The 20,889-nt window shown below is 33.9% G+C and overlaps 1 protein-coding gene across 1 annotated transcript; it reads right to left on the bottom strand.

The window, feature by feature from the left end:
* Window positions 1–7,953: 7,953 nt before the first annotated feature.
* Window positions 7,954–12,517, bottom strand: LOC102596929 (protein transport protein Sec61 subunit alpha-like). Its single transcript, XM_006358039.2, has 7 exons — window positions 12,339–12,517; window positions 10,716–11,083; window positions 9,956–10,183; window positions 9,512–9,866; window positions 9,278–9,402; window positions 9,005–9,140; window positions 7,954–8,421 (listed from the first exon to the last, which is right to left on the bottom strand). The coding sequence occupies exons 2-7, from the start codon at window positions 11,057–11,059 to the stop codon at window positions 8,182–8,184; spliced, it is 1,428 nt and encodes a 475-aa protein (XP_006358101.1). The 5' UTR covers window positions 11,060–11,083; window positions 12,339–12,517; the 3' UTR covers window positions 7,954–8,181.
* Window positions 12,518–20,889: the final 8,372 nt, after the last annotated feature.

Genomic DNA, 20,889 nt, shown 5'->3' with positions numbered 1-20,889 from the left:
CATTCATTCTACATAACGTCAATTAGAAGTTGATACGTAATTAATTAGTAATAATTACGAACCTAATTGATCAATATAGCACTTTAAGCATAAACAAATTCATTATATTCCAGAGAGACTTCCTTTTGGGAATAGCTAAATCACCGTAGCTTCAGAATACATGAGGAACCTAATTATAACCTACTGTTGTAGCACTTCACAATTGCATTATGAATTTCATAAACACACTTATTAATTAAAAAAAAATACTTGCATTGTATCCTAATTATTACTAAATGGATCATTAATAATTACATCAAAAATCTTGGAAATAAAGCTTTCAGTATACATCACTATTTATATGTATGAGCAAAAAACATTTCTTGCCTTCTCATGCCTTCAAATTTTTCGAATTTTGCACAAAAAATATGGTGCAATTTTCTCATACATAATGAAATTCTCTAGGAAAAGATAAAAGAGTATGGAATAGTAAAACTTTTTTTTTCTTGTCATATGAGTCTGAATTTCATAATTTCACAAGTGAATAATAATATCAATATCTGCATACATCAAATGCTCATCGATTTCATCAGAATTGTAACCCTATTTTTCTTCTTTGTGAATCATTTTTTCGTAAATGAAATTCATAATATAAAAAGGGGTTTAAATGCTAAAAACCTATTTTTATTCAATGAGTATATATATATATTTTTTCGTTGTCTCGAGAGTCTACTGGACATATAGTCTAGTCTTTCTATCCCAAGCACATATATGAATAAAATTTACGTACATTCTACCCTCTTTAAATCTCACATGTAGAATTACGCTGAATTTGTTATCGCTATTTTGATTTTTATGGCTTAATGCCGAATCCATTTATTTTGATACAGTGACAGAGATACTACTTTTAAGATTTCAAAAAATTGTGGTAATCCTATCATAGCCAAAGTAAGTGTGCTCAAATTTTGTCCAAGTCTTTGAACCTATTTATATATAGAGCTACATGTCACGTCCCGCCACATCACAGTGAAATTTTGTGTCCGAATAGGGGCAGAAGGGTCTAGAGTTGTGCAGAGGTTTTCAGAAGACTCTAGAACCCTTTCGATTATTCAAGAAGACTGGAGAATTCTTCTATAGAATAACTTAGAAGGCAATGGAAGGTCCTAGATAGTTTCCAAGAAAGCCTTAGAATTCTCTAGAATGTGTAAAGAATTCTAGAAGAGGGACTAGATATTTTCTTGGAAAGCTTTAGAATTTCCTAGAATTAGTAGAAGATTCTAGGGAGGGACCAAAGTGTACTTAAGTTAGGGACTTGTAAGTAATTTTTAATTGTACGTTAGTCCTTAGGAGTTAGTATAAATAGGGGGTGACATTCATTTGCAAGGCACCCAAGCTTGAGAACAAGCAACCAAGCAAGTTGTAAAGCATTCTCCAGGCAATATAAAGCCTTCTTCCAAAATTTTCTTAGTCTTCCTTTTCATTCTCTTAGCGATCTTAGTCGTAAAGGCTTACTTGAGCTTACAAGATCGTGAAAGATTCGTGAGTAAGTTGTCAAGTGCCACACAGAGCTTTAGTAAGACTCTAAGTTCGTGACAAAGTGGTATCAGAGCAAAGGTTTGCACTAAGGGAATGGCTAACGAAGGAGATGTGAATGCCGCTAGCACCACCAACGTCCGTCTGGATGGAGGAAAGAAAAATCGCAAGGGAAAAAAGCACCAAAAGGGTAGTGAGGAAATGTTGCTCGACCCCACACCAAGTGAGGTGCTAACATCTCACCCACCTTCGACCACCGAAGCAAGTGACGACGAACTTGGCGAGGAGGCAATTGACATCACCGCTGGAGAGGAGTGGGTCACAAGGGTTGAAGTTGCGAGGCAGGCCGTGGAGATATTAGGCCAGCATTTGAATGTGGCTGATGGCAAGTTCAAGACCCTTGAAGACTTCACCCTTGAGGAGACTGAAAACCTCCGTTAGGAGTTGGAGGGAAGTCAGCAGGCCGAGTTTGAGATGAAGCAGGCTATCACTTCCTTGGATTGTCGGCTCATGGAGGCGTTGAGCACGATTGAGACCATGAACGCCGAGATGAAAGCACTCAAGGAAGGTGTGGCAACTGGAGGATTATCGTCGCTTGACCGAGATAGGGAGGCCAAGGTCGAGGCTCCCAAGTCACATATGTTCAAAGGCGTTTGTGACGCGCAAGAGGTGGAGAATTTCCTTTGGCATTTGGAGAATTACTTCAAGTGCAACGGGCTGAAGAGCGACGAGAGTAAGATCAACACAGTTGTGTTGTATCTTTCGGAGATGGCCATGCTATGGTGGAAGGGCAAGGAGGCCGAGATAGGGAAGGGGACGTGCACCATCAACACCTGGGAGCAATTTCGGGAGGAGTTCAAGAAAGCCTTCTTCCCTAACAACGACATTTATGAGGCGAAGCGCAAGTTTAGGGAGCTAAAGCAAACGGGCAACATACGCACATATGTGCAGGAGTTCACTACCCTCATGCTTCAAATTCCTAACTTCACGGATGATGATACGTTGTTCCACTTCATGGATGGGCTGCAAAATTGGGCCAGGACGGAGTTGGAACGTCGGCAAGTCAGGACCATAGACGAAGCCATCATGCAAGCCAAAACTTTGACAGACTTCAGGCATGAGAAGCCCAACAGAACCAGAGGAGAAGAGATGAGAGGTAGTCATGACCATGGTGGGGGAGATCGCGGCAAAGGCGAGGAGCAGCGACCACATCCCAAGAATCATGATACCTACTAGTCCGATGGCAAGAAGTTTGGACGTCATGGCAACACGGAGAGGAAGACAGAGGTTGCCAATAAAAGTGGTTGCTACATATGCAATGGGCCTCATGGCGATGCAAAGTGCCCTGAACTGAAGAGCCTTGGTGCCATCCTGTGAAAGCGGAAGGAGAAATACGCCCAGGAGCAAGGACAAAGCGTAGGGACGACGCAGTTGGGCTTGATAGGACTATGCGAAGCCATCACGAAGCAGCCAGAGAAGCCAAAATGATACGGCGCACAGTATGTCGACATTACGATAAATGGAAGACCCGCGCGTGCTATGGTCGACACGGGTGCAAAGGTCAATATCATGACAAAGACGGTAGCGACAAGGTTGGGGCTAAGTTACAGTCCAAGTAACGCCCAACTCATGACGGTCAATGCACCACCGACCCCGTGTGTGGAGTCGTACATGGAGTGAGCATCACGCTAGGCGAATGGCAAGGTAAGACCAATTTTACTGTCGCTCTTGTAGATCTCTTCGATGTAATTCTTGGACAGGAATTCTTCCAGCAGTACCACACAGTGATCGACCCTTACCTCCAACGACTTCTAGTCATGGAGTAAGGAAGATCATGTATGGTGCCCATGGTCAAGGTACCGAAGACGGAATGACAAGTACGCCTAACGGCCATGCAACTCGAGAAAAACCCTAAGAAGAAGAAGTCGACGTTTAGAGCCACCATTGCAAGTTCGAAGAAAGACAATGGTGCAAAAAGGTCCATGCCGCCACGCTCGAAGAAGGTTCCAAAAGGGAACGATGTCGTAATGCCAAAGAAGTTGTCAAGGCGCTTGCCTCCTAGGAAGGAGGTAGGTCATAAGTCCAAGCTGGAAGGGATATGGAAAACGTTGAAGGAGTTGCGCAAGGGCCTTGATCGAGTCAATGGACTTTTGGTCACGCACGCACAAGGCTCGAATGACGATGCAGCAGCAATGCAACGCGGTCGTCGCATCAATAGGTGGGGGAGAGTGTCACGTCCCGCCACATCATAGTGAAATTTTGTATCCAAATAGGGGCAGAAGGGTCTAGAGTTGTGGAGAGGTTTCCGAAAGACTCTAAAAGCCTTTAGATTATTCAAGAAGGCTAGAGAATTCGCTAGAATAACTTAGAAGGCAATGGAGGGTCCTAGATAGTTTCCAAGAAAGCCTTAGAATTCTCTAGAATGTGTAAAGAATTCTAGAAGAGGGACTAGATATTTTCTTGGAAAGCTTTAGAATTTCCTAGAATTAGTAGAAGATTCTAGGGAGGGACCAATGTGTAAATAAGTTAGGGACTTGTAAGTAATTTTTAATTGTACTTTAGTCCTTAGGAGTTAGTATAAACAGGGGGTGACATTCATTTGCAAGGCATCCAAGCTTGAGAACAAGCAACCAAGCAAGTTGTAAAGCATTCTCCAAGCAATATAAAGCCTTCTTCCAAAATTCTCTTAGTCTTCCTTTTCATTCTCTTAGCGATCTTAGTCGTAAAGGCTTACTTGAGTTTACAAGATTGTGAAAGATTCGTGAGTAAGTTGTCAAGTACCACACGGAGCTTTAGTAATACTCTAAGTCCGTGACATACACCTACATATGCCTAACCTTAATAAACGTGTAAACATAAATGTTGAAAACAACAAATTTAAAAGCAACTTTAACGATTACTTCTTTTGTTTCCCATGTTTAATAAGGGACCACAATAAGATGATAAATAAATAAGACTACCTCAACCATATAAATGTATGGAAAAAAAAAATTAAAATGGAGGAGTGGACAACATAAATATTGTATAGTGAAAAATTAATGATTATGCCTTTGTTGGTGTTTGTTTATAAGTAGTATATATATATAATGTCTATCTATATATATCTTTTGATTGAAAAAAGACATGGCTTTGAGTTTATTATGATACTACTTGTTTTGAGCACTCCAACTACAACCTTAATCAAAAAAATTTTTTTGCCTTTTTTCGCATGTTGCTTTGAAGTAATAGCTTCTACTAAACATCATTATTAATTCAATTTACTTTTGTACCCATGAAATAATATTTAAACAACATAAAGTTTGGACCATAATATTATATTTCTCCCCAAATTAAAAACTTATCTAATTTTATTAAGCTTCTTGTGATACAAATTAAATGCCTCCACCATATACATTTAGCTTTCATTTATCTATCATGATGAGCTGTCCTGATATAAACCTAGAAAGATGCATCTTAAGGGATTTTTTAAAATATCCTGGCTCAAGCTAGAAATAATTACTTTTTCCGTCTCTACCAAAAGTCAATACTGTGAAGGGTGGCACTTTAAATATTGTTCATAAAACTTTATATTATTTATATATACGACGAAGTTTCTGACTTTATCGCTAGTAGTGTTTATACCATTCCGGTCTCATATTGTCCCCCTTTTCTGTTTCAACTTTAATAATTCTCTCAATGTGATTGATAAAAGAAGATTTGTAAGCAAACAAAACGTGAATGAAGATTTTGCATACCAACGGGATTTTATAGAAAATAAAAGAAAGTGCATGCTACTATAAAAGTTCATTGAATTACAGCAATGTAAGTACATGTCAATCTCCCATAAGGCTGTTTATCTTTATTTGCTTTTAGGACAAGAACTAGGGTTGGGATAGGATAAGAATCCAAAGAGGCAAAGTGAGAATTTGTACATGTATATAATTTTGTTTTAATAACCTGATTTTTGAGTTAATTTGCTCACCTCGACTAATTTTATAGTGGATCTACTAGCTATTTCCACCAACATAGGCAAGGGACGGAGATAGGGGGTCGCAAGATGTTTCATCCAAATCTCCTTCATTGGAAATTATAGGATATATGCAAGATCAAAACTATTTTGTAACACAGGCAGACGGAGGAGATAGGGGTCACAAAATGGTTCATCCAAATCTCCTTCATTTAAAATTATATGGTACATGCAAAGTCAAAACTATTTTGTATGTCTATATATCCGATGTAATTCTATAAGTGGGGTCTGGAGAAGGTAAGATGTATGCAGACAGACCTTACCTTTATATTTGAGAGGCAAAGTAATTATTTTCGATAGATCCTCCACATAAAAAAATGCTTCTTTCTATGTTTATTTTCTTATAATATTAAATTTTGTTGATAGAAATCATAATTTCCCAACTGAACATAAATATCAAACAATACTGTTCACCTCCTAATTAAAGTGAGTATATTACTATTACTAGTTTACTAACTTTTTCAAACATTCTTCCAGAGTGACCATTGGCTATATAAAAGGGACAAAACATGCACCCCAGAAAAAAGGGTTCAAATAATTCCATTGAGAGCTAAAAAGACTAGATATCCAATATATGCAAACAATTTTTGTGGTATCTCAGCTTTACATGTACATTAATTTCAGCCTTTGGCAAAGCATATATAAATGTCAAATCAAAGATACAGAATATCTGATCAGTGTTATTATTAAAGGTGTCTGATAAGAGTACTAGCTAGCTCCTCTTATCTTTTTGCTTTAACTGCCTTAAATTCTCTGAAAAAGATATAATTTATTATACCACCAGCTACTTGCACTGATGTTACATGTTGATTGTAATTTGTAGTAGTAGTTGGGACCAACTGGACATAGATTAATATTTGAATCGGAGATACTATTGTTGAGCCCTACGTGAACTTTTCTTTTCTTATGAAATTTTTCTTAATTCCCATTTTAATATTTGAAGAACGTGTGATTAATTTTCTTTGTGGTTAAACCTAGGAATTGAATCGTCTTTGGCACATACTGATTTATCCTTAAAATGTGTCAATAAAAAGGGGAAGGATCATTGAAATTCTTGTACACTGGTTTGCTTTTGAGTTTCAAAAAGAAAGGACCCATGAGACATGATTTTCCAATTTCGTATTTCTATTCACGTGTCAAAGTTTAGTACGTGGGATTGATAATTCAACTAAACAATCTAGTTAAGTATGCGTTTGACCATAAATTTTATTTTATTTAAAACTTATAGAGTTAGAGTTGTTTTTTATTATACTTTTTGCAAAGCATATTTGGTATATACAAGTTATTTTTCAAATTTGAATTACAACTTCAAGTCAAATCTTGAATTTTCATGGTTAGCCAGACGCACTGAATTTGAAATAAAGTGAAAAAATCAATCCGAACAAAGGTGAATAATTTATATGGATAAACGGTTCATTAATCATATCTTCACAATGCCCTTTTGCCCCTCAAAAATGAAAGGAATAAACAAAAGCAGAAATAAAAATGGTTGAAAGGACTAAGTTTTTGATTTAATATTGGATAGAGTATCATTGTAATGGAACAAAAGAAGATAAAAAACATTCCAGTATTACGAAGTAGCATATTATAGCTCAAAGCAAATATTCCTCTGAAAACTCATTTCATAACTAATTAATAACATAATCAAAGTTATATTTGCATGCTTAAAAAAGAAAATTTCATATAAGGAAAAGTACTAATTCTAGTTCTGCTAATTTTTTTGTCATGAAAGTGCAAGTAATATGTGATATTTATAGTTATAATGTAAAACCTAATGCCTAAAATTTAGTGAAATAGGATGACAGTAATTTGATATGGGCCTAATATTACAACAATACTGAATTATTAGTACCCTACGGCCTACATAGTAAACCTAAATATTATATGTGTAATTATTAATCTATTTATATATATATATATATATAATTTGGTTTTTTTCGGTTTTTCGGTTTTCATTTTTCTAAATCCGAAACCAAACCAAAAAACCAAACAAAGTAACTTATAAATCCAAAACCAAACCAAAAATCCAAAAAACCAATCCAAATTACAATTCGGTTTAATTTGGTTTGGTTTTTCGATTTAATCCAAATTGTGCACACCCCTACTCTCACGGCAACCAAAGGTCCAACATAAGGGTTGTCAACACAAAGTCGCCAGTCACAAAACAGTTGAGATACGTTTTATTTAGTTCAAAAAAATAAGGTTATTGCTTAACGTTTATGGTTGAAGACTCAATAGTCAATACCCAAGGAACATGATGTTGAACTTCACCAAAAGCAGCACGTCTAAAAACATCTGTGCTTAGCCCAACACATCACGGTGAAGGGGGAATCGATGGCATAAATAATAACATGACAACAAACCGAAAGGCAAAACACAAGCTGCCTAAGCTTGTTTGTGCTCAATGCTTGTATCAATCACATTATGGAGGGGAATCAGGAGAGAGGTCAAGTAACATCCTTTGAGAATTTCTGTAAATTAACCTAGTCTTGTCTTGTAAAACATTCAGGCGCTCATCAGCACAGTTAAAAACAACAAAAACTTACAAAATTTAACAGGAAAAACTCGTGGCCTCTAATATCTATCCATTATAAGCCAACAAGTTAACAGTTACATTGCTCTCTTGGCTTGAAGGAGGGACAAACTAGCATAAACGCTACAGCCTACAAACCAAACATGCCTAGTTCAGTGGCCTTCTCCTTCTCGAATGTCTCAAAATACTGGTAAATGATTGTGACTGCAAGAAGGATTCCAGTTCCTGATCCAATCGCTCCCATCAAGTCTGCCAAAACTGTCAATGCACCAATGCAAACTCCTCCAAAGGCAGCTGCAGTAGGTATGTAACGATTTAATTCCTTCTGCAGGTTGGAATCACGATGACCAGGCATCACCATTTGTTGCTCCTGCAAATCAATCATTGTTAGAAGTGTCATACCGATAATACTCTTGGGAGCCATATCCATCTATAAAATATCGAGAAGATAACATAACTTTTAATGGCAAAAAAACAAGTGATTCAGGAAATACGCAAACCCTAAATTGTACCAAAACCACCATGATACTGTCTCATAACCTATGGGCTATGTGAGGCAATCAAGCTCCAAGTAACCAATGTTTTACCGTGTTCAAAATTAAGAGATGTAGGATATTACTGTCAGATGTTACAAAACTTCAATAGTATGGTTATGGGCAATGGGAAGAAGAATGATAGATTCTCTTTTAACCTATTTTGACTAGAAATAACGAGTTCTTCATAATTCATTCAGTAATAATCTATAGCAATTATTTCTTCTCATAATCTACGGCATGGGGGATAGTTAGAACCCCAGAGAAAAAGTTTTCATTCAGGTTGCCATCCATAACACAGCATTACAACCACTAAAAGTAACGAAGTTAAATTTCAGTTAATTTTACTGACAAATCACTTTGGGACAAATAAATAGAATGGGGAAAAGTTAACAAAACAAAGGCAACAAGATCATTTACCTTAAGCTGCTTGGCAACATCTCTGGCAGATGATCCAGAAACTTCAATCCAGGTCTTTGAGAACAGGGCACAGGCTGATAACATGAACACTATATAGAAAAGAGCGTGGAACGGATGTGACACCATGTCTGCCAAGCTGAAATACATTAAAAAGTTGACCGTCAATGGCATTTACAGAAGAAGCAATAAGCACAAGGAATGAGGCTAAACAAACTTGTGAAGAACTTTTACACAAAATAGAGATGGATTAGCTGAAGAAAAGGGGAACAATACCTTGACGGCGCAGTGACAAGGTAAGCAAGACCAGCAACAGGAACAGATTGTCCAGAATATTCAGATTCTTTCCAAGTTCCTATCATATCCACGATGAAATTTCCTCCATATCTCCTGTAGAGCAACTGATCATAGAGGAAAGAAGAGGGCAAAAAGAAAAAGAAATTGTTACACTCTTGGAACAGGTGACAGCAAGTTGGCAATCAACCAAAAAAAAACTTAACAATTAGGTACCTGAGAGATGAAATACAGGTTGGAGACAAGTGCAGACTGCAGAATAATAGGCATGTTTGAGGTGTAGAAGAGTTTGATTGGGTAAGAACCTTGCTGTCCGCGAGCATTCTTAGATCTAACAGGTAAAACTACACGGAATCCTTGAAAGTAGATAACAATGAGGAAGATCAACACAGTTGCAAGCAGATTTGTCACATTGGGGAGACTTTGCCGGTAGAAAGCCTCGCGCAGGGCACTAATCTTATTTGATCTACTAATAGTAAGATGGAACAGAGCAATTATAGCTCCTTCAAATTCAGCACCACGCCCGGTATTGATGGTTGTGGGACTGAATGCTTTCCAGATAATGCTTTCACTGAAAATATAATTAACTTGGATCATAAGCTCCATGAATGTACTGACAAACTCAAAATAGGTTTTTTTGATAAGACAGTGAAAACATACCAGATATTGGTAGCTATGAACAAGGAAATTCCAGAGCCAAGACCATATCCTTTCTGAAGAAGTTCATCTAAGCACATGACAATGATAGCAGCAAAGCAGAGTTGGAGGATAATGAGGATAGCATTTCCAACACCCAATTGGCTAACACTGCCATACATCCCCGACAGGACATAAGCAACTGCCTCACCGACAGCAATCAGGATACCCAATAGCTTTTGAGCACCATTACTGCATGGGATAAATTGTTAGAGAGCACAGGAGACAGCTTCATTGAGTAGAACAGCTAAAAGAAACATTATAAAAATCTACTTAACAGCATGAAAGAAATTTTGTTAGGTAACTGAGTAACAAGTACCAAAAGATGCCTCTCAATCTTTGGGGATATGGGTGTGTGGGCGGGGCAGGGCGGTGCACAGAGTAATCTAGGTCTACAAACGAGCATCAGATGACGGCAGAAATGTTCAGTAAAAGTTCAAGGGTGAGAAAATTTGAAACATGAAATTTGCCTTGCAAATCCAAATTATACAACTAATCTAGGTTCTGCAAAATGATTTCAGCATTAAAGTTACAGATCATATCATCCCCATAAGTTCCAAACAATATCCTTTTCTGAAGGTTCCAAACTATACTATTACCACTGGATATCGAATTAAAACAATAGACAACTAGCAAAATAGAACTGATACATTATACATATAGTTGTTAAACGAGTAAAGAAACAAAATAAAAGAAATAAAATCATAAAAACAAACTAACTTACAGGAGTGCTCGGTCCTCACGGACATTGTTGTCCACTTGAATGATTTTTGATCCAGCTAACAATTGCATCACCATTCCAGAAGTCACAATTGGAGTAATTCCAAGTTCCATGACTGTACCACGGTTTGAGGCAAGAATGACACGCATCCAGTAAAAAGGATCCGCGCCAGTTGTAGAGTGTATGCCATAAAGAGGGAGCTGACTGCAAACCAGAAAAATAGCAAGAGCAATTACAGTATAGATGACCTTCTCTTTGAATTGAACCTTCCTGTCAGCACTCTGAACTTCAGGTAGGAATGAGAGAAATGGTTTCACAAGGTGCAGCACTCTGAATCCTCCTCCCATTGTTCACTATTAACAGAATTATCTCTGTTCGAACCACCAAAAAAAAAAAAAGACGAAAACTATTTAGACAAATGACAGGGGAGGATATAGTGCCTCAACTATACCAGCAGAAAGTACAAACATATTCAAAACTTCTAGTTGTGGGATTCACTCATGATCTTGTGTAATTTTAATGTGCATAGCTAGGCAGAAAGATTAATTTCAGATGATATAATGCCAGTATTAACATTCTCAAGATACATTTTAAAGCAAATTTTCAATCAATGAAAGGTGTTATCATTAATTCAGATGTGAAGCATATAGATTAATTGAGAGCACATAGGATATGCTTGGGAACACAAAAACAGGAATATACCTAAGCATATAAATTGAGCTGATAAGGGTAAACAAAATGAGAAAGTTTCTTTCTTTTTAAGAAGACAAAATGAGATTGTTTCATCTTCTCCACCACCAATTCCACGGACTAAAACATGGAAATCACATATATCTGTCAATGAATCCTGCTAATAATAGGACAAATCCACTAACTATACAAACAATGTTATATCCCTATAACAATTCTCTTGGGGGTTTAGATATACTTACACAGGTTGACATAATTAAAATAGAGAGTTTTTTTATTGAAAAGAACCATACTTATATCAAGTTGAAATTTTCTTATGTCATTAGGAAAACAAAACTTGGAGATTCAAATCTAAGAACCATTCATGCATTCTAAGTCAATAGTACTTCTTCAATGCTTGCAACAAGACCAAAATGTAGATAAAGATAGAAAAACATCTCAACGCTGTTGTTCATGTACCACTTCATTCGATTAGTGACCATCACATATCACATAAATAATAAATCCATTTACTCATACTGTCTATCAAGCTATATCTTTATCGAGATTTCATGAAAACAAAACGAAGATATACAAACATACTTTTCAGATCTAGATCCTTTTACCATCACATTACAAATCAAAATTTAACAGCCAAAAAACTTTCAGAATTTCGTACTCTACAAAATTCAGATATGTACACGCACATGCATATAAACAAGCACATACATATATAATCAATTCAGACACATAACAGATCTTGAGCTAAATAAACTCATCAGATCTATGGATTGATTCAGATCTCAGCTCGACAAAATAATTTCATTTTCACACCGTTTTTTGATCTATAGATCTCTTCTTCCGGTACATACATGATCTAATTTTTTCTTCCATAAACAAACAAAATCATTTCTCTAGATGAGAAAAATACATGCAGAAGAGATCGGAGAGACTCACAGAAGCAGCGACGATCTGGAGATGTCCGTGGACTGTTATTCGCTCGATTTCTCCGTCGAGCTATGCTTCTATTTGTAGGGTTTTGACCATGAGAGAGAGGATAGGGAGAGAAGGGGCGGATCTGACGGATTTATGTGTAAGCGTCACCAGTTAACAGAGATGGAGAACGCGTGACGCCAAGTGGGATATTAATTAAATAAATAAATATCTTCATTTTGTTCCAAATGGGAAAATGCAGTTGGTGATGAAAACGTGGCAGTGGTGTTCTTTGGGAGACACGCAGCTTAACCAATGGGATTGTCCCACGTGGCTAATGAAACGGATTTAGTGGTCACTGTTTGGGTTGTAATGGTGGCCAATATTGAAAAAGTGAGAAGGAAATGGAATAAGTCAAATCAATTTTTGGGCAATGAGAAATGGCATATATTATTTTTAAGAATTATCGATAAAATATCTCATATTAAATATAATATATATTTATATATATATATATATATTTATGAATTTAATAAAATTTGATTTGTGAATGAAAGTGACAATAAAACTTAGATACATCATACAAGCAATTAGATAAATAGAAATATCACCTATATTAGAGTATATCGCAAGTAAGAATTACAAATCTGTTTAGAGTAATTCTTAAAGATAAAGAAATGTAAATAAAACATAATTAACTTATAAAATTAGGCATATTTATATGTTAGTTTGGTTCGAGAGAAAAGAGATAAAGTGACACATGAAGTTGTCCCAAATTTTTAAAAAGACACCTAAACTATGCAAGCGTCATATTACCCGCTTAAACAATTATGAACTGATATTATTACATCATTTTTTGTCAACTTGGCATGAAGAGTGTATGCACTCTCTTAAAGAGCGTGAACAAACTAAAAAAACGAATATAATTTTATTTTTACAAGTATTAAACAACTATGAATTGATATTATTACATCATTTTTTGTCAACTTGGCATGAAGAGTGTATGCACTCTCTTAAAGAGCATGAACAAACTAAAAAAACGAATATAATTTTATTTTTATAAGTATTTTGCTATAAAATATACTAGTATACGAGCCCGCGCGATGCGCGGATGACAACAAAAGGGGAAAAAAAAATACATTATACAATAAGCACGAATTACTTTATAAAACTAAAGAGTACTTCTAAAGTAATATTGCTACAAAAAGTTAAATATAACATAAATAGTTAAACAATAACACTATGAAATATTCAAAAGTCTAATTTGGTTTAAGACAAATATACTAATTAAGTTAAAATGTTAGCATATTTTACTCATAATTTGATGTCTTCATTACATTGGATGAATAGCAAGTATATTAAAAAATAGTTACGCTAAATATGGAAAACACTCATTACAACAACAATAACCTACAATGCTTAAATCTCATACACAAAGCTTTATATTTAAATAAGAAATGTCAACAATAACTTATCAAAAAATTTATATCCAGCTTGAAATTATTTTTACATAGTTCAACTTCATCTATATATCTACCAATATTGTTGAGTAAATTCAATTTATACATTGCTCTCATCCATGTCCTCTTATTCATTTGAGTTGACTGTCTATCTACTCAAGTGTATAATAAAGAAATGAACATGATTATTATCCAAGTGACTTAATTTATCCATGAGTCTGAATAAGAGGGACGCAAGAGAAACTAAAATTTGAAAATTCATATTAAGTAAAAAAAATAATAGCACTATAGGATAGAACAATTATATGAATCATCATAAATCAATAGTAAAGGTAGCACATAAATTAGCAGACTTATTTTAATAATTGAAATCCATATTAAACTACTCAGTCATATATTACATATACCTTCTCAGACTTATGATCCCTATACCCTTTGACACTACATCCTTGCATATTGAAGAGCCAACAAAGCCGCTACCTCCAATTCTATGACTACAATCTGTCCAAACAAAGAAAAATAAAAATAGATAAAAGAGGAGTCAAACATGAAACAAAATAAATAAAATACAAAAACAAACATGATATATAAAACAAAAATCAAACACGGAAGAGAACATGATCCTCCGCCATAAAATTCTTCAGAATTTTTCCATTTCTTTATCGTTAGTTTCTTCTTTCTTTTCCTTCAATCATAATCAAGCAATTTCACACAATTGAGAGCGATGGCATATATACACACAATATACTATACTATACTTCCTCTAATATGCTTTTATGATCTTTGTAAGTGTAATCAGATTTTTGTTTTACACATGTTTGGAAGAGTTGATTTAAGAAGATGTGGATGATGTAGTTATTTTCCAAAGATGTGGGTTATGATGTTTATATGTTTTTTAGGGATAAGGTTAGTTATTGTTTGAAATTCAAATTTTAAATTAATTATTTAAAATCTTAGCATGGATAATTTAAGTTTTTTTCTTAAAGGACGTGGCTTCTTTGTCTTGTTTTTTTATCCGGATTTAAATTGTTTTCTTTCTATTATTAAATAAAAATAAGCCATGTTATCTTGATATAATTTAATAATCTTTTTTTAAAAGGGAAAAAACTACCCTATTTCCCCTATGAAAATCCACAGTTTTAATTTTTTTTAATTTTTTTGACAATAAGTTTTAATTATTATTTTTTATTAGTAATTTAATTGTTTTTTATTTTATATTGAATTGAAAGTTTCCTCTTTCTATTATAGGCATGTTATCCGGATATATTTAATAAAAAATAATACTACCCATTTCCCCTACGAAAACCCACAGTTTTTATTTTATTTTTTTATTGACAATCAGTTTTTAAATTTTTATTTTTATTAGATTATTTATTTATTATTTTTTATTAGTAATTTAATTGTTTTTTATTTTACTTTGAATCGAAAGTTTCCTCTTTCTACTATAGGCATGCTATCCGGATAGATTTAATAAAAATAATACTACCCATTCATCCTACGAAAACCCACAGTTTTTTTTTTATTGACAATCAGTTTTTAAATTTTTATTTTTATTAGATTATTTATTTATTATTTCTTTTGGATCGAAAGTATTTTCTTTATTTTATTAAATTGGGCATGTTATCTGGATAGAATTTAGTGAATTTAAAAAATGAAAAAAAAAAGAAGCTACCCCAATTCCCTTACACAATCAACCGTTTCTCTTTTTGGTTATTTAACTTTTAAATGTTTTAAAATAAAGAATAAAAACAGTTTTTAGTTACCTGAAACTAATTTTTAAAATTGTTTTAAAATAATATATATTTAATTATTCTAATTTTATATTAATTAGTTAAAAATATGATTTTTGTGGTGCTGACACGTAGGTGTTTTTTCCTCTCCTATTATATACAGATAGATTTTTTAAAAATAAAGAATAAAAACAATTTTTAGTTACCTGAAACTAATTTTTAAAATTGTTTTAAAATAATATATATTTAATTATTCTAATTTTATATTAATTAGTTAAAAATATGATTTTTGTGGTGCTGACACGTAGGTGTTTTTTCCTCTCCTATTATATACAGATAGATTTTTTAAAAATAAAGAATAAAAACAATTTTTAGTTACCTGAAACTAATTTTTAAAATTGTTTTAAAATAATATATATTTAATTATTCTAATTTTATATTAATTAGTTAAAAATATGATTTTTGTGGTGCTGACACGTAGGTGTTTTTTCCTCTCCTATTATATACAGATAGATTTTTTAAAAATAAAGAATAAAAACAATTTTTAGTTACCTGAAACTAATTTTTAAAATTGTTTTAAAATAATATATATTTAATTATTCTAATTTTATATTAATTAGTTAAAAATATGATTTTTGTGGTGCTGACACGTAAGTGTTTTTTCCTCTCCTATTACATATAGATAGATTTTCTTGTTTTTCTTATTATTTTAACTTTTTCTCCTTATTATTTTTTTCTTTTTCTTTTTTCCTTCTTCTTCAAAAATTCATTATCATCTTCATTGAAACTTCTCACTTTCAATGTCACTTTTTACCACAACTCCACCTTCCGTTTTTACTACTATTAGTTTAACTCTCTTCAATTTTAAAATTATATCTAAATATTTTATTACATTTCGAACAATTTGATAAACTCGTTAGATTTCAAAATGATTAGTAGGTATTATTTAGTTTTTTTAATCCAAATTTCAATTAAACTTTTTCAATTTTCGGAGAATTTTGATTCTTTCAAAATTATCATTTCTAGTTTTGAAGTTATATGAAAATGAGATAAAGTAATTGATGATACCTTCAAAATTTTGATTTTTCTTAAGAAAAATAATTAGTTTTGTTATCAATAACTCAACAAAGTCTAGAAAATAGTATAATTTTGGAAAGAAAGGAATTGACCGAAGAAGAAGAAAGAAAAAAGAAAGAAAATGGAGGGGCTCAACTTGACGTGGGGTGGGGTGAGGTGAGGGGGGGAGGGGAAGAAGAAGAATGGAGGGAGGGGTAGCTTGAAAGTAGGGGTGGAAGATGAAGTTGAATTCAAAATGAAATTAAAATTAAAATAAGTCAAAAAGTAAGAGAGAGAAATAAAGAAAAACTTAAAATGAAAAAAAATATCAAATTAAATTAACACGTATCACACAATGATTGGTGTGTGATAACACTTGCCATTTTAAAACTGGAATTGATCGAAAAATGATGTAATAATATATGTTTAAAATTGTTTAGGGGGGTAATAGGATGCCCGCATAGTTGAGGTGTCTTTTTGAAAATTCGAGATAACTTTAGGTGTCACTTTATGTCTTTTCTCTTTGGCTTGACTTTTTCTTGTTCAATACTGAAGCAACTAAATGTATATTGATTCGACTCTAATGTTATATTACACATTCCAAGATGAAAGTTACAACTTTTCACTATATTTTTCTTCTCATTTATATATCATATCATATCATATATTACTATAAGTGGGAAGAGCTTAACCCCAAAGTTGATTTACCGTTTTGTCCCTACAGTAGTAATTAAATATTAATTTATTAAAAAATTAATTTGTTGATAATCTCAGCCCTAATTTAATTCTCCAGAAATGTATAGTATTTGTTCAACCTCCCTCGATCACTGGAACAACTCCCTTTTTTCCAACGCTCAAGTTCCATTGCTTTAGCTATCAGCTATTCCAAAACCTTTTCAGATACTTCACTGATCTATATAAATGTCTCCAACAACATGTTATTGTCCCATTAATCTGCTTCTCTTTTATGTGCCTCAATCAAATACATCGATCATTGCCAGGTAAAAATAAAATCCTACTTATTTATCAAAAGCTGCTATGTTTTCCTGTTTACTGTGTATGTCTTTATGTAACTTATTTCGTTTCATCCATTTGTTGTTTTTAACAAGTTGGATTCATGTACTGCTATGGTTATATGATAAGACATTATCACTTTGTTGTTGGCTGAAACCATTGTTGTATGTTTCTGCATGTTAGTAAGCCAAGCAAATTCATTTTGCTTTTCTGAAACTTTATCGACTACTTTTTAATAGTTTTAACTAATTGAATTTTGTATCAGTTGAAGCTGATACATATATTGGCTTGATTGAAAATGCATAACGGTTTCTAATTTTTCAGATAGCATAAATGGTCAACCAGTTTTAGACTGGTTGAAATGGTTCCAAAATTTGTTATTTCATCATATTAAAGTTAAAATTGAGTTTCATTAGGCAATTGATCTGCATCTTTATTGGAGGTTTTGCCTTGATAGTTAGTCCACAATAAGATTCACATGTTCTTTCAGTTCATTGGCATCCCTTCGTCTCCATCATCATTATGTTCATTATCATCTCCACTATCTTCATTATTAGGAACCTGTTTGTTAGCACCTCCATTTTGAGCATGATCATGTTCATTAGCATCTCCATCTAGTTTAACATTTTTTGAATTACCGTCTACATCTTCATCAACATTTTCCTCATTAGCCCCTTCATTGTGATCATGACCATGTTCATTAACATCTCCATCTACATTATTAGTTAAATATTAATTTTTCTGCTCTGTTTTTTCTATCATTGATGGATATTATTTTGTCGCGTGGATCAGAACGTGAAAAAAAGATTTAAACTTATAGTTCTCTTTTTGATTTTGTTGAGGAGTTGATTTTAATTTGTGAAGTTGATCACATATATGATAGTTACTTGGGCAATGATACCACAAATTCTTCTCAATTATGTCATCATCTGTGCATTGTTATTGTTTTGTCGTTTTAGTGAACTTATGCATAGTGCTCAAGTAGAAAGGCTTATCTAGAATGGGATGAACAACCTGTGATGGAAAATATATATTAGAGTTTATGCAGTATACACTTTTCATTGTAACTTTGACTAACTGTTTAGAACATGACCAGTAGTCTTAAACAATGCCAGTAGTATCGAATAAAAAATATGTTTGATACATGTTACATGTAGTCTAGACTTCAGATATACTCTTTTTTGTTTGTGACTTTGTTCTTTCTCCTTGTTAGATAATTTTCTGGTGATGGCGGGAAGGTGTGAGGTTATTAATTGGTGGCTTGATAAATGATACGTAAATGAAAATGTACATCAATTGAAAATTCTCGGAGAACTATTTATTTCTTTGCTCAGAAGTTTTTTTTTTTGTGATAATTAGTAATTCTTGATGTAGTCAAGCGGCTCGGCTGTGTGAACTTCTTTTAACAAATCGTTTGAATGCGTATGTGAGTATATGGGAATTGTTTTTTTTGCCTAGGGGACCATTATTTCATTCACATTTTCTGACTATTTGTATTTACTCATTCCACTTACAGTTCAATAGTGCCTTGAGTATTAGTAAACACTTATATCTTGTTATGATAACATTACCTAATCTTGGCAGAGTTAGTTGTAGTTCACCTAAAGATTTAAAAGTAATGTATTCACAAATGACTATAAAGAGTTTAAAATATGAAAAATTGATTTTTGGAAAGATTAAGGAAATCTGGAAATTTTGTCTAAGTTAAGAAAGTGAGTTTTGGCCATTTCCAAACGGCCATAACTCCTAGCTCAGGAGGAGTTAGGAGCATCTCTTGATATAGTTGGAAATCCCTTGGAGAGATCTTTCCAACGCCACCGAGATTGCACGATTTCAACATCGTATTAGTGAGATATTCCTTTTGAAAGTTGGGCCGTTAGATTGAGGAAAGTCTCAATCCGGAGTTAGAGAAGGGCAAAATAGTCTTTTCTCTAATTAATTTTCTAATTTGATTTTAGGGGTTTATTGGGGTAAAAACAGAACCTAAATCAGTTTTGGAAAATTAAAGAATGCTTAGGGCTTGGAGAAGAGAGAAAGGAAGAAAGAACAGGAGAAAAAAGGCAAGAATTCGTCAAGATCATCCAAGCTTGCGAGTGGAATTCGTCGGGGGTGATCCCTATTAAGGTATGTGAGATCTTTTCGTGTTGGGTTAGTTCACCCACACACCAACTTGTTTCAATCCATTGATTTTGAGTTGTGTACATGCTGAAGAAGTGATGTTATTGAAGAACAAATTGTAGAATTCTTGTTGGTTGAGTTGTTGATGCTTGGGGGTGAATTGATTCATGTTTTCGGGTTATTTTTCGAGTTAAATTGGTTGTATATTGAGGGTACAATTGATCCTAAGTGTTTGGGGAAAAAATTATGGAAGTTAGGGGAGTTTAGAGATGAAAAATGGAAGAGAAAAATCGGAAGTCACTGGGCAAAAAGGGCTGGGCGTCGCACCTGCCAGAGCGCCACAAAAACTTCTCTGAAGTTTGGCCTCTGGCGTGTCGCGCCAGTCAGGCTTCTCTCAGGGCTGGCGCCTCGCGCCTCTCAGAGCGCCAGGGACACCAGTTCTCCCCATTCGTTCCCCACCTTTTCGTACTTGTTCCTAAGCGATGTACCTATGTTTTCTAGTTGATTCCAATACTCTAAGGTATATTCAAACATCATGAAATCATCCATAAACATGAGATCATGAACCTTGAATCCATAATTCAATTCAAGGAAAGTTAGGATCAAAGTCAAAGAAGCTAAGAGTCAAGTCTAAAAGTTAAAAAGCAAATCGAAGCAAAGTTTCTTAAAGTTTTCAAGAGTCTTTAACAAACGTTTTAACTTCGTTTTTAGGCTCAAGTTTCAAGTTAAGCAAAGAGTAAAGAGTTGAGTTCATTTCTCAAAAAGCTATAAGGGGACTAAGTATTCCCAAAGAGTTTATAAATATTTTCACATTTGAGTAAGAAAGGGAACATCGATTCCAAGAGAGCTTTTAAGGTAAGTTTTGAGTAATTACCTCAATTCAAAGAAAAAGTTTTGTTTTTACTAACATATGAGCTAAGTATATTTTGAGAGTAGTATTGAGCACCGATATGGGGATGAGAGTTTATATTAACTCGAGTCTCCATAAACCATGTAGCCATCATGGGTAGTAAAGAATCATACTTTTTAAATGACTTCTTAAGATGCTTTTAGCATAGACTAGTGGATCCACTAAGTTAAGCGTTCTATATGACGGCAAAGTATAGAACAGTTCTGGCAGCATGGGCAAGATGCTATATCACCACCTAGGCTCATAGTGGTGGTTGTCGGTTAGAGAAACTCCCACAGAAACTATAT

The sequence above is a fragment of the Solanum tuberosum genome, unplaced genomic scaffold (genome assembly GCF_000226075.1).
Source record: "Solanum tuberosum cultivar DM 1-3 516 R44 unplaced genomic scaffold, SolTub_3.0 scf00265, whole genome shotgun sequence".
In the NCBI taxonomy this organism is placed as follows: Eukaryota; Viridiplantae; Streptophyta; class Magnoliopsida; order Solanales; family Solanaceae; genus Solanum; species Solanum tuberosum.
The sequence above is the reverse complement of the archived record's forward strand: the minus strand, read 5'-3'. Positions and strand labels throughout refer to the sequence as shown.

What these genes read in the sequence shown, in the direction of transcription:
- LOC102596929 (XM_006358039.2), bottom strand. Translation starts at nt 11,059, where the DNA reads ATGGGAGGAGGATTCAGAGTGCTGCACCTTGTGAAACCATTTCTCTCA. An exon ending in CGTGAGGACCGAGCACTCCT is followed by an intron (nt 10,184 to 10,715) that starts GTAAGTTAGTTT and finishes TATCCCATGCAG; the next exon opens with TAATGGTGCTCAAAAGCTAT. An exon ending in CTTGTCACTGCGCCGTCAAG is followed by an intron (nt 9,141 to 9,277) that starts GTATTGTTCCCC and finishes AATGTATTTCAG; the next exon opens with CTTGGCAGACATGGTGTCAC.